Source organism: Leptodactylus fuscus, chromosome 6 (genome assembly GCF_031893055.1).
Source record: "Leptodactylus fuscus isolate aLepFus1 chromosome 6, aLepFus1.hap2, whole genome shotgun sequence".
Taxonomy (NCBI): Eukaryota; Metazoa; Chordata; class Amphibia; order Anura; family Leptodactylidae; genus Leptodactylus; species Leptodactylus fuscus.
In genome coordinates, this window is record NC_134270.1 from 56163405 (window position 1) to 56180810 (window position 17406).

At 42.3% G+C, this 17406-nt stretch overlaps 1 protein-coding gene across 1 annotated transcript in view; it reads right to left on the bottom strand.

The window, feature by feature from the left end:
* Positions 1-1098: 1098 nt before the first annotated feature.
* Positions 1099-17406, bottom strand: part of PEX14 (peroxisomal biogenesis factor 14) — a 122039-nt gene continuing 105731 nt past the window's right edge. Inside the window, exons 5-9 of the mRNA XM_075280045.1 lie at positions 10458-10543; positions 9457-9559; positions 5392-5489; positions 4724-4815; positions 1099-3263 (exon numbers count right to left, since the gene is read on the bottom strand). Of these exons, the coding sequence (XP_075136146.1) occupies positions 2828-3263; positions 4724-4815; positions 5392-5489; positions 9457-9559; positions 10458-10543 (815 nt within the window). The 3' untranslated portion in view covers positions 1099-2827. The remainder of the gene's footprint in view (positions 3264-4723; positions 4816-5391; positions 5490-9456; positions 9560-10457; positions 10544-17406) is intronic.

Sequence of the window (17406 nt, forward strand, 5' to 3'; positions counted from 1 at the left end):
GGACTTACTGTTTATGTTAAAATCCAACATGCCAATCCTTGTTCTTCCAACAGCAGATCTGGGTCGGGCTGCCCTCAGACATCACCTCACGCTGTTGATCCATTTTTCAGCACATTTTAAGCCTACAACTATAATTCTGAAAGGGCTCAAGCAGGGACACAAGTGTCACAAAATCATGATGTGCAACTTTTTTGTGCAAATTATTGTTAGGCACATCTGACGATCATAAGCCAGGAAGGAAAGACCAGTCTTAAATTTCTAGGGTTGCACCACATATATTATCCACATACTCCATAATAGAGTAATGTGGAATGTTATCAGCTCCAAGCTTTAGTTGTGACAGATTCCAAGGCAGAAGTTGGTTCCTAGTAGTGACAAATGGATGGTCTCCAATCACCATAGGATACAGTGTAGGTGGAGTCTTACTATATCTGCTTCTAAGGGTTTATCCAGACCACCATATGCAGTCCAAGTGAGCACACACCAAACTCGCCATGAATACCATGGGTCTAAGTGGAAAAAAATTGCAGCATGAACTACTGTGGTCCATTTTGCAGACCCTAATAGACTACGTCTACATACAGTCTGCAATTCCCTCTGACTGAATGAGCCCTAAGCTTCAGCACAACTTGCCATACACCTGCCATACCTGCCATACACGCCAAAGCAGAAACTGTCTCCTAACTCTGACACATGGATTGGCTCTGGCTAAGTAAAGCTCAGGCCGCAACTCCTGTGTCACAGTGCACCCAGATATAACAAAAAGAAGAAACCTACGTGTATTGTCACATACATCACCAGTGAAAAATAGATGAAAATATAATCACTAAAATAAAAAATATGCTGCATTTAATACAGTTAATATGTATATTGTTCTAATTATATCATATGAGTTCCCACAATGCTTTGTACTCTGGTAGTAGGAAGCAGAATTCTGGTTTTGGATATGGAGTAGAAGAAATGATCCAATTCAAGATTATATGATAAATAAAGGGAGTCAACATATTATGTAGATGAGCACTGTGAAACTATTCCAGGGTGCAGCTTTCATCTATGGAGATGACTGTGTTCGGTATTTCATTCATATACCTGTGCTTTGTATTGTTTCTTGTGAGTCACTATCTCTTCTTCTTCAGATGATGCCTCAATGATGGCGGAGGAAGGGCGAGCTGGATCTTGAGTACATAACCTATTATTACTTCCAACAGAAAAACAAAATCCAGAAAACAATCTTGCTGCATAAATTACACCCAAGTAGTAAACCAGGAGAAGACCCAGATTAAATAGTCTAACGCATCTTTATTACAATTATGTACAATTATATTTTTACTGGAAATCTATACATTAGCACACTAATGAGCACAGTTGGCTGATGAAATTAAGGATGTGCGGCGTTGCATTCATGCAATGAAAAAGGATTTTCGTTTTTTTTTTCCTGTCCCAGACATAATAAAATTGAGCAGCTAAACCCCATATGGCCTGTTCTGTCTTTTTCCGGGGAGAATTTATCAAAGCACAAACAGGGTAAGCAGAAAAAAAACTCTCCACAAGAAGAAAAAAAAGCAGATATATATGTTCGATATGTCATTGTAGTTATTGTTCTGACTGTGTTTGATTAGTTTTGTCTTGGGGATGAGACCAAAATATGTTCAGGAATAGCAGCTACAGTATATGGACACCTGCAGAGATGCAAACTATTCACATGATTACATTATAAAGAGAGGGATGTTAATAGTGATGACCTACTGACCCTGTAGGTTAATAGTGACGACCTAGTCTTGGTTCGGGTGTGTGAACATGGGCAAGAAGGTAAAGAGAGGAATGGGTGGGAAAAATGTATAAGAAGAAAAGGATGATATTTCCAAGAGTGAAATGGAATAAAATATCAGCATGTACGGAGAAAGCTGGGATCAGTAGAGAAGATGATGAAGGGGATGAAATATGTAAGGCAGAAGAGTTACTTTCAATGGCTGTTCAGCTGCAATACAGGGGAATATCCAACTACAAGTATTTAAAGACTGTGAATGTCTGGCAGTGAAGAGTGAGGTGCCTGGCATGCCTCCAGCCTGGTTGTAGAACTGATTTACAACCAATACTGAGCAATAACGTGCGAATAAGACAGTAAGACGTGAATGATTAAGGTAACAAAATGACTGAAGATTACAGCCATGGTCAGAGTGAGAAGATATAAAACTCGTAATAATATGACATTAAATGGTAAAGTATGTTTTCTGTATGTCTCCATTTGCCAATGAGACCGGAAACTTTAACACGTGTAGCACTCACACGAGAAGTGTCTGTCTGGAGTCTGTGTCACACGCATGCACGCACGTTTATAGTGTGCCAAATGGCGATTAACATGTTGTGTGCAAATTATGAGGTGATCCGACATTAATTCAAAGCAACATTTCTTTGTTTCATCTCTATTTTTGGAAGAGGGGATGTATTTCTCGTAAACTGAGGATACAAGTTGCATCCTGCCGTCCATTGTCGCATTTCCTTACATGTCGGCTGACCGCTGACAAGTGCACTGGGCCATTGAGGGTTGTGAAAGTGAACAGAACCTTTTTGGCTATTTACACATATGCAGAAATGACTGTGCAGACACAATTATAGTATATCTGGATCCGGATGGACAAAGACATGGCAGGGCACTAAAAAACCTGGTCTGCAAGATCCTTCTTCATCTTTGCATACAGAACTGTACCACAGAAGAACACACAGTTTCCTGGTGATCGGTGTAGAAGGGCTGACCTCCGAAGTAAACTTCAGAAGGATTAGGAGGGGGACAGCTAGGAGAAATACTAGGAACCTTAATCATTTACCATTAGTCCATCTCATTGCTGGCTCCCTCAGGTCGACGCAACTTTTCCACCTGCTCATTGATTTGTCCATCTCCACCTCTTCGATCTTCAGTCTGAACCCCGATGCAATCTTCTTCATCAGCTTGTCCAACATCCTCCTCTTCCTCTTCATCCTCCTCTCCTTCCTCTTCACCCTGAACTTCCATGCGCACCTGACTCTGCACATCAATCTCAGGATCTTCTTCTCGAGTGGTGGGCAAGTGATGGGAATTAACCTTCAAGCCCTCAGGGCTGTGATTCTCCTTCACCGGAGAAGAAGACCCAGACTCATTACTAACTGGAGATATGTCGCTGCTGCTGTTGTGGTTTAGTGTGGCCTGGTTGGGTAAAGAGGGAGGCTTCACTGGGATTTGCCAAGCAGGAATTTTAGGTGCAGATGGAGATGGAGGGAACTGCCGTCTGGTAATAGAGAAAAAACACCCAGAATCAGTAATAAACTACAACTCATATATTCTGTGTTAACATAGAATCGGACAGCACTGCTGCAAGGGGTTTTCTGGGCCATAAAGGGGAGAGTGGCCAGATACTGACAATTGTTTTCTGATTGTAGATTTCCTATTCTGCTTTCTGTACAGGATTACACTTGGAAACACATCAGTGCTACGAATGGTACATGGTGGGAGGGGGTACTATTTTGGATTGTTAATTGGGGGCCAGAAAACCCAAGTTAGGCTTAAATCACATCTCTGTTGGAGACTCAGTAGCAGAAACCACCAAAGTTGGAGGAGAGAAAAATCAGTTTTGAAATGGTGGACGCCTAGCAAACCCAATTATAATGAATGGGGTCCACAAATGTCCGTCCTGGCTTCCCTGGCAGACCTATCCTTACCAGTTTGTAAAGGCATCCTTGCAGTCACAAATTGATTTCTGTAGTCACATGAAACTAAGCAAAATGGGAATACTGCCAAAGTTAAAAGGTAAGTACTGTATAAGTGATTCTTAACATGTCAAGCCACTTGTGTTTTTTTTAAAGCACATTAAATCCCTTTAGTGCATCCAATGCATCCAATGGAATAAGTAAAATGAACAGACAGGCCTAGGTAGAAACAGGCGGTAGGAGGATTAATATCATAGTGTCAGTAGAATTTAGGCTAAGACTACATGACCTTGTTAATTCAAATGTGGCCCATTCCAGCAGTGCAACATTATAGCCCTGGAACAAAATGCTATGCATACCTGACAGTGAGGATGGATATTAGTATAAATTATGCATATATATATATATATATATATATATATATATATATATATATATATATATATATATATATATATATATATTGTAGGGAAGGTAGCTTGATGGAAGCAGTGGTGTGGACCCAACCAGTCAGAGACAGGGGAACAAATCTTGAAGCAAAGCGATTTATTTATGATTAACAGCTAAGTAAAAAAAACCTTTATGTCAGGCACAAAAATGAGCAAAATAAAATACAGCCTTAAATTCAGGCAAAACAACGTCAAACAAAATCCTGCTCATCTGAGCACTAACTAAACAGAAAATTCTAACTGTACATGTGGCTTACTACCAGCCACACGAAGCAACCAAAAAAAACACTGTACCGTATCACAAGGCTCTTAGTGTCAGGACAGACCCAGACACTTCCTCTTCTCCCAGGATCTACCCTGAAGTGCAGGCTCTGCAGCCTTTTATGTGCCAGCAACGGGCCTCAGGACCCACACCTGGGGCTGAAACCTATTCCAGACCTGTACTGGACCACACAAGTCAGGAACCTGGGGCTGATATAGTGGGACTCCAGCACTCTGCCTGTCACCTTCTCACTGTATATATATATTTAAGTACACATGACCCTGGTTAACAAGTCCTACGTTTCCACTAAAGGATATCTGGCCCATGATACCTGTTTAGAAGCAGCCCCTTTAGCGAGTAAATTTCAGACTTAAGTTCCTGGATGCTCTGAGATTCCAGAATTGTGTTAGTGGAGCTGGACGCCTAGAAGAAAGACACAAACAATGCTATAAAACAAACTACACTACAAGTGTAAAACAACAGAATACATAGACATAGACCAAGGTTCTGCTAGATGACTGCTTTGTCTGATATATAGGGGTCCATTAACTCTGAATGCACAAGATCTGAACTTAGGAATGCATGGCAGGAAGAAGCCAAATGCACCCCAATGGCTAGCAATGAAATTGTCTCTTCTTAGGGTTTTTCATTTCAAGGGTTAGAGATACAAGTTATAATAACGTGAGAAATCAAGCAAGTTGGCAAGTCTTGTTTAAAGGTATGGTATCATGAATTAAACATAATCCTTGTTTGATTGGTGAGCGTCCAACTGCAGAGACCCTCAATGATCATATAAAGGGGAGTCCTGAGTCCTCTCTCATGTGAATGGAGTGGAGGTTGTGCATGTACAGCTATTGAGTGGAGCAGCAGCACACATGCACAACCCCACTCTGTGGACAGGGAATAGCGTAAATTATATTTTTGATACAACCCAGATATGGGTTCTATGAAAGCGTATAACAACATGCCAAACAGAATCGAAGGGGATTTAAATTTCACCTTAGAGGCGGCCAGCTCTTGGGTCAGTTCCTGGATCTTCTGTTGATGCTGTAAGAGTAGTTCCTGCACAGCGGCCAGTGTGGTCTGTAGTTGGGTCACTACGGCAATGAAGACGACATAGTATTAATTCATAAAGAGCACTACGGTTATTAAATGGGGATTTATCAAGAGCAGCGCATCTTATCTTGGTCTTGATGTCCCCTGCACCAGGAGTCCTAAATAAATTCATCATGAATTAGGCACTTCCCCACAGAGCCCTTACACAAATCTATAGTAACCGTGAGGCTTTCATACTGATACTAGTAAGAAACTTGGATTGTGCGACCTTTATGAGACAGTGACTGAAAATGTTGAATGCTGCAGGATATATTGGTGCTGTACAAATGGGATAAATAACAAACGCCACTTGTGACTATTTTAGGTTCAAATCACAATTTGCGACTATTTTATGCCACACAATTGGTGTTGATTAGAGATGAGTGAACAGTGAAATGTTCGAAGTTCGATTCGAGTAGCCGCTCAATACTCGACTGTTTGATCGAACATCCAACCCCATTATAGTCTATGGGGAATAACTACTCGTTTAGGGGGAAACCACTATTCGACTCAGGAGGGTCACCAAGTCCACTATGACACCCCAGGAAATGATGCCAACACCTTTGGAATGCAACTGGGACAGCAGGGGAAGCATGCCTGGGGGCATCTAATATGCCCAAGTCACTGTATTACGTTGGGATCCCTGTCAGCTTGAGATATGCAGAAGCTGAATTTTTCCCATAGGAATGCATTGACCAGCGTTGATTGGCCGAATGCCATGCAGAGTACAGTGAGGAGGCGGAGTCTAAGATCGGACCTGAATCGGACCTATACACTCAGCTCTGCTGCATCAGAGATGCGCTGAACCCTGCTGCACACTCAGCTCTGCTGCACCAGAGATGTAGCAGAGCTGAGTGTGCGCTGAACCCTGCTGCACACTCAGCTCTGCTGCATCAGAGATGTAGCAGAGCTGAGTGTACGCTGAACCCTGCTGCACACTCAGCTCTGCTGAGATGCAGTAGAGCTGAGTATGCAGCAGGGTTCAGCGCATCTCTGATGCAGCAGAGCTAAGTGTGCAGCAGGGTTCAGCGCATCTCTGATGCAGCAGAGCTAAGTGTGCAGCAGGGTTCAGCGGTTCTCCGGTGTAGCGCGGTTCTCTGATGTATCTCCGGAGTAGACGAGCTGAGCGCACGGCCAGCACTGCTTCATTTCTGAATGCGTAGGAATGCATTGACCAGCGTTGATTGGCCGAATGCCATACAGAGTACAGCATTCGGCCAATCAAGGCTGGTTCTGCCGGAGGAAGCAGAGTCTAAGATTGGTCCACAGCAGTCTCCATTCTGGTCCGATATTAGACTCCGCCTCCTCACAGACGAGCCTCCGGCAGAAACAGCGTTGATTGGCCGAATGCTGTACTCTGTATGGCATTCGGTCAATCAACGCTGGTCAATGCGTTCCTATGGGAAAAAGTCAGCTCGCGCATATCGCAAGCTGACAGGGATCCCGACCAGACAGAGCCCCAAAGAGCTGGGTGAGTGACATTCCCACCTAAATAAAGGTAATCCCTAGCTAACCCTGCCAGTACATCTATCCCTGTCTCACAGTCACATAGTTCACAGTCTCATATGAGCCGGATATAAAATCCACTGTTCGTATAAATTGGAGTTCACCTGAATTAGCCAGCCAATTACTTTTTCCGATTTTTTTTCAATGCCTCCGTTGTCGTAGTTCCTGTCCCACCTCCCCTGGACAGTTATTGGTGCTAAAAAAGGCCCAGGGAAGGTGGGAGGGGAATCAAATTTTTAGTGAGTTTGCCACCTGGTGTTTGACTCGAATCGAACATCTCGATCAGCCTGACATCCGATTGAACATGAACTCGATTGAACGCTGTTCGCTCATCTCTAGTATTGATAAATACCTCCCCATTGTCTTTAAGGAACACTTGCTTTGTATTTATAAATACAATGAAGGCACAGCAAGCAAACCTATATGTCCACAGGAACATCACACCCAACCACTGTACAGAAAGTGGAAGAGCTTAAAAGGTTGGAAAACTTTTGTCCTGGGACAATCTGGCGTGATGACATAAACCAGCAAGAAAAGGGAAACGAATACTTTGGCTCTTGGGTTCTAGTCCAAATACAAAAAATGTGCCAATTTCCTTGTTGCTTGAAATTGCATTCATGAGACTGGAATGTTATTAGAGGATCCTATCTATAAAATCACAATGCTTAGCATGTGATGGATTTCAAAAGAAAGGGGAAATAAACTGGTGTTAGGGCGCACACCCTGTGTCTTTACAAGCTGCTCAGTAATGTGATGAATGACACTCGGAACTCAACCAGTTGAGCAAAGGCCTAATCGTGTGCTCAGTGGCGGCTTCCAGCTCTGTCTACACTGAGCCACTACCGTGTGTGCGCCTCCTCTGCCCGGGATTTATGCTCTTCCCCATCTAATCTCTCCCCTCCCATCTCATCTGTGGGATTTGCAATGTATCACTGTGGCGGAGGGCTGACTGGATTGAAAAGTATAGCTGTGTGTGTCCCTTATCACAGACAGCCATTTATCATAGGCTCTATCTCTCTGTATCTCCAGCACTGTCTGCTTTATTCATCTATCCTGGGCTGTCATCTCTTTGACGGCAGCCTCTGGAGGGGGGGTTGCGCTGGCAGACATAGAGACAACAGGGCAATGATCAGTGCCATTCCCTGTATGTAGAAATCACAGTTTACTCTTCTAGATCTACAAAGGAAAGATCCCGGGGGAACCCTCAGCCCTTGCTAAAAATCACACAATACACACCACCCCCATTCTAGGGCTGGATATTGACTAAAATAACACTTAAGCCCTGTCAGGGCTGGGATGAGAGCTGACGCTCTTGCTCACAGTCTTGGGTTTGGCTGGCTGAGTGACAAAGACAAAAACCTGAAAAGGTGGATTTTTTTTTTCAACAAAACTAGCTAATTTGAGAAAAAGTTGGGTGGAACTTTGTGACTGTTGTGAACAAAATGTTTTGTTTTTTCTTCAGAATTCCTGTGTGTCATAGATCGCTCACAAAATCTGATCCCCAGAAGATAAATATAACTTCTGTGCTATGAGCTGGATCACAGTCTATGACCACTGACCATCCTCCAACAGGTCTCAGCAATTGTCAGATGTAGCAGTGTGAAATTTGTGAGATGTAGGAGACAAATGATAGGGCTTTGTTTGTAGCAATGCTGAGCTCATCAGAGTGGATAAAACTCCTTAAGTCTTTAAGGCCAGGTTCACTCTTGCGCCTGCTCTCCGTCTTTCGCATATCCTGTGGGACATGAAGGACAGAGAGCCTGTACGCTAAAACACTGGTTACCAGTAGACCACATAGACTATAATGGAGTGCACTGGGTTTTCACTGGTGCAGAGAAGAGTCCTCCGTGCCAGATTCCGTGGCGGAATCTGCGATGGAAGAGACTTGTACGAAGACTCCGCTGTAGATGTGAACGAAGTTCAAGTTGCTACAAACTTTCATTACTAGCTTCTTAGCTACATCTCTCTCCGTGAAATAGGTAACGACCAGTATGGATGCCATTTCAGCTGCTATAGGGCTGTCACTCAGCTTTTCCAGACTCCTGAACAGCACATCTGCCTAGTTATGAAGTAATCTGTTTTTCAGATCCAGTATATCTCTGTATTTGCTGTGTAAATCACCCTTCAGCACACGGTAACACTCTGCTGCTCATTCACGCACCCGACACATGTGCACAACACGCACCTCTGCTGTCATGCTGGGGAGACTGAAGCTAAACCTCCTGCTACACTAAAGGGCTGTCACTCTAGCCCCTTATTAATATTCTGAGGTTGGGATCCTTTCCGTAAAAACATAATTAATTGAGGCCGCAGCGACAGTAAACAAGCAATTTCAAATTAAACCGAAATGACGGCGTCTTCATTTGCAAATGTGAACAGATTTTGTGAGCAGATAAATGAAGTTATGACTACGGGGTGGGGGTAGGGGGGGAAACGGGCTGGAATGGAGTCGTTAATCGTTACCTGTCTGTGTGACGCTGCCACTCATCTCCGACACGCTGGACTCGATGCGCTGCAGCTGCTTGCGGCTCTCTTTGCTGCTAGTGATCAGCGGAAGCAGGTACCGCTATACAAGGAGAGGTCAGAAGACATTGTTTTACAGCAGCACTCATGCCATTTTGGATATGCTAAAGTTAAAGGGGTAGTCCATGGCAAAACCGATACAGCATGAGGAGGCGGAGCATGACACAAGGATTGTCTCACTGAATCTTTATGTCTAGGAATAATACAATATAACTTTTCTGTTTGAGGTGTTTTGTTAAAATACTGTCACTCTTCTAAGAGACCGGGATCATATTTTTTTTAATAAGAATGGCCCCATATTACAATTTGGAAACCTGAAGGAAATGAACCAAAGACCTGGCATCTCCATGATAATGGAACGTACAACTATATGGAATAGACCTTGTGGATTCATCAAAGGCAAAGCCAGTTTCTCCATTACAGATATTTATGGTAACCACTAGAACACCATTAAACCAATAAGGGGAGAATGCCCATTCCCTATATAATAAATTAGAGATCTGTGATGGGATCCCCCATGCTTCTACTGTATGACTGTGGCAGGAAATAATGAATCCTTGTTATTTAGTTGGCCTTTTATGAGAAAACATGAGAAGTCTGAGGTTTTGCACAACTGAAAGAATAATTGCATTACTCAGGTGATTAATCAGATTATTTTGGGTGTAACGACATTTGGAAAAAAGGCAGCATAAAAAACAGTGTAAAGACGGCACAAGCTGGAACACAACACAAATAATTACCAATGGAAAACATAGAACACAAGTACAGGAGCATCCTGCGTCACAATGGCCGCCCGAGCCTGACCCTGGCTAGCAAAGCTGTGTCGTGTCGTCAGGTGAAGCAGAGTGGAGTTTATTTGCCATCTCTGGCGTTACATAGGACTACACTTAAACCTAAGGAATTCAAGGGGCACCAGGATTGTCTCCACAAAAATGTCATACCTTATATAGTTGGTGGAAACCAAAGGCAATGCCAGCCAGAATGACAGCGAGGGCGCCATAATCTCTCCAGCGAGAGGGAGGTGGTTCTGAGGAGAGAATAAAAAAAATTGGTTAATTTCAATAGCCACACTTTACGGCACAATATACTTCACTGTATACTATATATATATATATATATATATATATATATATATATATATATATATATATATATATATATATACACATATATATATATATATATATATATATATACACACACACACACACTGGTAACTCTGCTGACTGCAGTGTGATCATGGTAATTGTAACATTCTGGCTTGTTATATATGGAATTAAACAATTTATTGGAGTGTTCCAGCCCCAACTAGCTATACCAGTCATATGTGATAAGAAGGAAAGGGGAACAACCAATGGGCTCCAGACTGATTACTAGAATGGGTACATGACCAAAGTGGGGAGCAGTTGTACGGAATAGTGGACAAACCTGCATGTTGCTGCTCCATACAACTCTATGGAGGTACTAAAACATCTAGGCGTGTTTACGCGTTTCCTCAACTGGGTTCGCCATTGTAGAGGCTAGACCCCACTGATGGTTGCCAACTGCTTCACAAATAAAGAGTACCAGTTATATACAGTTATACAGTATATGGTTATATACAGTATACTGTTTTATTATTTTATAAAATCACAGTGGATTAAATGTAAGATTTATTTCAATGAACCCTAGTAGTCCAAGATGCCCACACGCAGGGAGGGAAGTGTTGGGGGATAGAGGGAGCAATCTTGAAAGGGGGAGCTACAGAACCCAAAGCTAGCAGAGGGGTTAAAGGGGCGGCATTAATATCAGCAGTCGAGGCTAACCCCTAGCTTCGAGTCTATGGTGCATCCTGGAATTGAGCGGTTTTATTGCCCCCTCCTTTTCATTATTAATGAAACGGGACTGGGATGATCTTTCACAAAAGTTCAGCAAGTCTATAAAGCCTCTGAGCTGAAATGCCATCTCACTCGTTTTACATTAAGTGACACAAGTCTGTCTCGTGGCAAAATTAAAGAAGAAAAACGAACATCGGAAGGGGGGGCAAGAACAGAGAGGGTGGGGGCAGAAAGACAACTTTTATTTTCAGGAGGTAATGAATGGTAGAGCTCTATCTGCTCTGTGCACACTTCAATTCCCTTACACTTAAAGGGTCTTATTTTATTTTACTTCTATAATGCCAACATATACCGCAACACTTTACAGATATTGTCACTCACTGTTCCAAGTAAGACTCACTATCTAAATTCCCTACTTGTATGTCTTATGGTTCTATGCACATAAGAATCATTGTACTATAGAAACACCTGCAACTTTCTAACATACTATAAGGTTCAATTCATCCCAACTGTACACGATCTATGGCTGCAGTCAGTGAATCAACATCTGATTATGGACAGCACAGTGGCTAGCACTGCAGCCTTGCAACGCTGGAGTCCTGGGTTCATATCTTACCAAGGACAACATCTCCAAGGAGTTTGTATGTTCTCCCCCACACAGGTTTCCTCCCACACTCCAAAAACACATACATAATAGGGGAAAAACCCCCCCAAAAACATTGGATTAAATCCAGTGGCTGAAACCGGCAGGGTCCCAGGTCAATACAGTGTTGTAGCATAGGTTTTATATGGAAGATATGAGGCAAAACACCACATGGTCTGGCAAAAACTGCCGCGAGTATAAGTGAAGCAGAAGTGGTGCGGTTTTGCTGCAAACTTCTCAGCCATGTGATACACTAACACCCAACCTGCAGCTGACAGATTAAAAGCCTTTGGGCAATTTCTTGCAGCAGAGCTTGGACTAAAAAAATTTGACTGGATTTACCGGCCCAAACGCGACATGTTGAATTCATTTTGCCCGAGCTGTGTTCAAGGCAATAAATCCGGCCAATATTTGGACCGAGTTTTCTGCCCCTAACTCGGCTGTGTGAAACCGGTTTTAGGCCACTTGGGTCAGCTTGCAAACAACCTGGATAGGATTTCGGAATCTGGATATAAACCAGAATGATTCAATTCACTCAAAGCAAGCAGAAATCTTGATACTGGTTTAGGAATTGAAATAAAGTCTAAAGCACATAAAGTTGTGGGATCACGCTGGTGCTAGTTCAGCTAGATCTCGCCATTCCTATGCCTTTTACAGTATACTAAATTTCAAAGGTCTGCAACCAAGATCTTGAAGAAATTTCCACCCAGACCTATACATAATGGTTATGCTGGTTCTGCAGCGAGCTGCCAAACATTCGGTCTTTTTCTTACTTTTCCTTGAGCAGTAACTGGACACTTATAAGGATTTGTCTATTAAAAGCAGAAAGAGCATTTTTTCAGGTGACATTCTCTATCCTCCTGTGACCGTCCGGCGGCCAAGGCAATCTATCTTTCCATGGAAGTAAAATGCTGATTAATCAGTCTCTTCATTCTCTCGTTTGCATACTGACAGGGACAAACTATATTCATTGATACACTCCGAACTTGGAATTTACATGCTGAATTTGTCCGTACATAGTAGGAAGCCGAAGGTTATTTCAGTGCTGCATTAATATGGCATGTACAGACTGGAAAGCGTTGGGGTACAATGCTTAGTACCCATGCCACACTGAACTATGAAGAGGGAGAGAAGATAAAAATGAGGCCATTCAGGACACCAGCACACGACAGTATGTGGCATTATAGATAAAGAGAATATTAGCAGCAGATTCTGAAATAATGGGGACAATTCTGCTCTTCACGATTCATAATGAGGACAGAATAAAGAGTAAAGGAGGCAGAACACCAGTTTTTCTTGCTAGGTAATCTGTGTGGCACACCCAAGGGTGTTGGTACATGGAAAAATGTCAAAAACAACTTATTTAACCCTGTCTTAGTAGCGTTTTCGTTAGTATCAAAAGTGACACATTTAGTCTTGCAGAACATAAGCAGTACTATGACGGAAAAGACAAAGGCTTTAACACTGGTCCCATATGTAAAACAGCAGTTTATGGCACAGACCAGACAAATATAACAGTCTTTGGAATTACTAGAACAGAAGAAGATTCTACATTTAAGAACTTTTCCCAGTTTAATGTTACATAAAAGTGAAGTAAGTGTATAAATACTTTGTTATGTGAACACACACAAACACTTCTCTTTGCACTACAAATTTGGGTGCATGACACCACTATTCGTTTAGTTGTTCAAGGTCCCGCTGGTTGGACCTCCTCACCCCGATATTAGCAAGTTACCCCCTAATTAGTTGAGACAGAAATTTTTGATAATTTTTTTTTAAAGACAAAGTCAGGAGTGAGGATCTTGACCTCTATGATCCAGTCCTGGTATTGGCTTAAAAAAAACACATAAAAAAGGCAACTTTGCAAACAGACTCTGCTAAGCTATGTGTCACTAAGGTTACAGACTACGAACAAACCTGAGTAGTCTGATCCTTCAGTCATGCATAACTCTCTTTAATAATAATAATAAATTTTATTTATATAGCGCCAACATATTCCACAGCGCTGTACAATTTGTACGTTCAGTTGTTACTTATTCCTTGCTAACACAAATTTTATAGGTTAGGCCCGGTTCATATCTGCGTTAAGGCCATTCCACTCCCCTCTCCATTTTTTTGGGGAACTGAACAGAAACCACATGGACCCCATTATAGTCTAGGGAGTCTGTGGCTTTCTTAAGGTATCTGCTTATTTATGCGGATTAGGTTTCTGTTTGGGGGGTCCCTAAGTAGACCCCCCGAATGGAAACCCATGCGCAGATGTGAATCAGGCCTTAGGGTCAGTTCACACGTGAAAACCGCCTAGCTTATTTGTGCAAGGTTAAAAACCGCGGCGAGTTTTTTCGCCGCGGTTTTTTGCATCCCACGCGGTTTTTGACGCGGTTTTTCAAAAAACCGCGTCGCGGTTTTCGCTAGCGTTTTTTTCCTATTAAAAATATATGTCCTATAAAAACCGTGTGGTGAAAACCGCACGTTTTTTTGCAAAAAAAACGTGCGCTTTTGTGTGCAAAAAAAACCGCGCTTTTTTTACTGCGCGGTTTTCGCCTCCCATTCACTTCTATGGATTTCTTCAGGCGTTTTCCGCCTGAAGAAAGGTCATGTCGCTTCTTTTTTCCACTAGCGGTGATAAACCGCTAGGAGGGAAAAAAAGCTAGCGGTCTACATAGACCACCATGTTAAAGGGGCGGTTTTTGAAGCGAATTCCGCTGTCAAAATCCGCCCCTTTGCCCACGTGTGAACTAGCCCTTATAAAGAAATATGGAACATATGGAAAACAGTACAATGGCCTAGTAGAAATCCTGTTAAGGTGCAGTGCTGGGTCCTAGGTTAGACCAAGAACTACATCTGTATAGAGTGTGTATGTGCCTTCTCCCAAATGCCAAGAACATAGAGGTTGGTTAGCTAAATATGATACACTGGGGCTAATGTTAGTATTAACATTCTGTACAGTGCTTTGGAATATGTTGGCACCTTTAAAGTAACCAAAAATGAACCAGTAAATGTAACTGCAGGAGACTATAAACCGAGTTTGTTTGCAGTCTTTAACTATCTGGTGATGTAATTAAAAAGACCTTTCACCACCTCTATCAACTCCAACCATCCTTCAATATGTGCTCTACTAATTCAAGAACAAATGGGATTTTTATAAATTTTGCTCACACCATTCCTGAGCAACCGATGCTGTCAGTTTCACCACTCAATACTTTTATTCAATTGTCTACTGTCAAGTGGGCGTTCTTTGTATATCTGATCCAGTCCAGGCCCACCACCTGACAGCAGAGAGCCTGACTGAGAGATGAAACTAACAACACCGATTGCTCAGGAATGGTGTGGGCTAGAGAAAAGATTCCAATTGTGCTAGAATAAGTGGAGCAGCGTCTATTGAAGAATGCAAAGGAGATGGTGGAGGAGGTGAAAAGTTATCTTTTTTTTTTTTTTTTTTTTTTAAATGTAGATTGTGAGCCCCACATAGAGCTCACAATGTACATTTTTCCCTATCAGTATGTCTTTTTGGAATATGGGATGGAAATCCATGCAAACACGGGGAGAACATACAAACTCCTTGCAGATGTTTTTTTGCCCTTGGTGGGATTTGAACACCAGGACCCAGCGCTGCAAGGCTGCAATGCTAACCACTGAGCCACCATGTGGCCCCGTGAAAAGTTATCTTTATGTCTACAATAGCGTGGTATACACAAGCACCAAAAGACCTGTTTCACATAAACGATTAGGAAAAGTTGCTTAGTTTTATTATTTTAGGCAAAGTGGACTAACAAAACATATATTTCATTTTATTATATGGGTAGGACAGTAAAATTCACAAGCTTTGTCTAACGGAAATGAAGAGGGGAAAAAATGCGTTACGCTGTTGACTTTTTTTCACTGCTTGGCAATTAGGCGAATCTGTGAGGAAATTAATGTGATTTTTTCTCACAGTTTAAGCTTCTCCCAGCTCGGAGTGACAGCTAAGACTTTCCTTCTCAGATCCACATCAGTCTGACTGATGCACCCGGCAACTAATCGCATGTCAAACACAAGATATTTTATGTAATAAATTACAGGCAAAAAGTAATTTCAGTGTCATTTATCAGCATTATTATCAGTCCTGTTTCTCGGGATTAATCAACATTTTTCTTTTAACTCCATTTGTATCATACTGGGGAGAAGTCTGGTGTCCTAGCTAGAGCGGCACTGCCTGCAGCGACCAAAGGGTTAACTTGTATTATTTTCTATAATTAATGGACAGCACAACACAAATAAGCCAGATTTTACTGAAAAAAAAAAATTACATTAAATTTTAATTCAAGCATAAAAAAATATATTTAAAAAAAATTAATAATAAAGAAATAAAAGGAAAACAAAAACACTAATTTTGTCACATTTCTAATAGATGCCTCGGGATTGGGCGAGGTCGTTGCCAAGGAGATCGTGAAGCAGAATATTAATAACGACGCCCTCCCTCACTCACAATCTATGGGGTAATTACATTTACATTTTAATTTAGTAAAAACACATCTATTATGATTTCCACCCCCCTCACAAACAACAGACCTGATTTACAATTAATTAATAGGGTCAGGATATGATATTTGACAGGGGTTTATTGAACTGCGCACATCACATCAGACAAAAGTACTAGAAAAGGTCACAATTTAAAGCTACACTCATTCTATGTTCAGGGACTTTGGAGTTTGCTCATAAACCTGCCCTTCCCCTGAAAGTTCTCCGTGTAATAGTTCAGTAACAGAAGCCCTACAGAAAAATCTACTGTACTAACTTTATAGATAATGGGGGGGATTTATTAAGATTGGCATTCTGTGTGTCAGTCTTAATTCAATCCTCCACTAGCGCTAATTGAGACTAAAATTATTAACAATCCCCGGTACGTTAGAATTCAGACTTACTCCCATGCACCAGAATTAAACCGGCATAGATTTCAGGTACAACTGATGCTAGCCTTCTGGTGCGATTTATAGTAAATTTGGTGGGCCGAGACATCTCCACCCTGTCCTGCTCCGACTGCTTTTGTAAATAGTGGGAAGCGGTGAATCTTTGGTGCAAAAAAGGGCTGTGTGCATATGATTCTCCGCAGCTACTCACCTCCAGGCAGGGGCGTAACTACCAGGGTAGCAGTGCTAGTTGTTGCCACAGGGCCTGGGACATTAGGGGGAACGGTGACAGCTGCTACTGCTGTGTTTCTTTTGTTTGTTTTTTTAATAGGCTGTTACCTGCTGGAGTAACGGGCCCATTTATTTACAGATCCCAGCTCCTGCTCACGGCCGAAGTCCCTTCTCCTTCTGCGGAGGCCGCAGTGAGCAGGAGCCGGGATCAGTAAGTGAGGCCGTGGGCCCCACAAACACTTGGGGCTAGCGTCCTTATGTGTCTCAACGCAAGCTCCGGCTCAAGTGATGTCCCGTACGTCATTAAAGA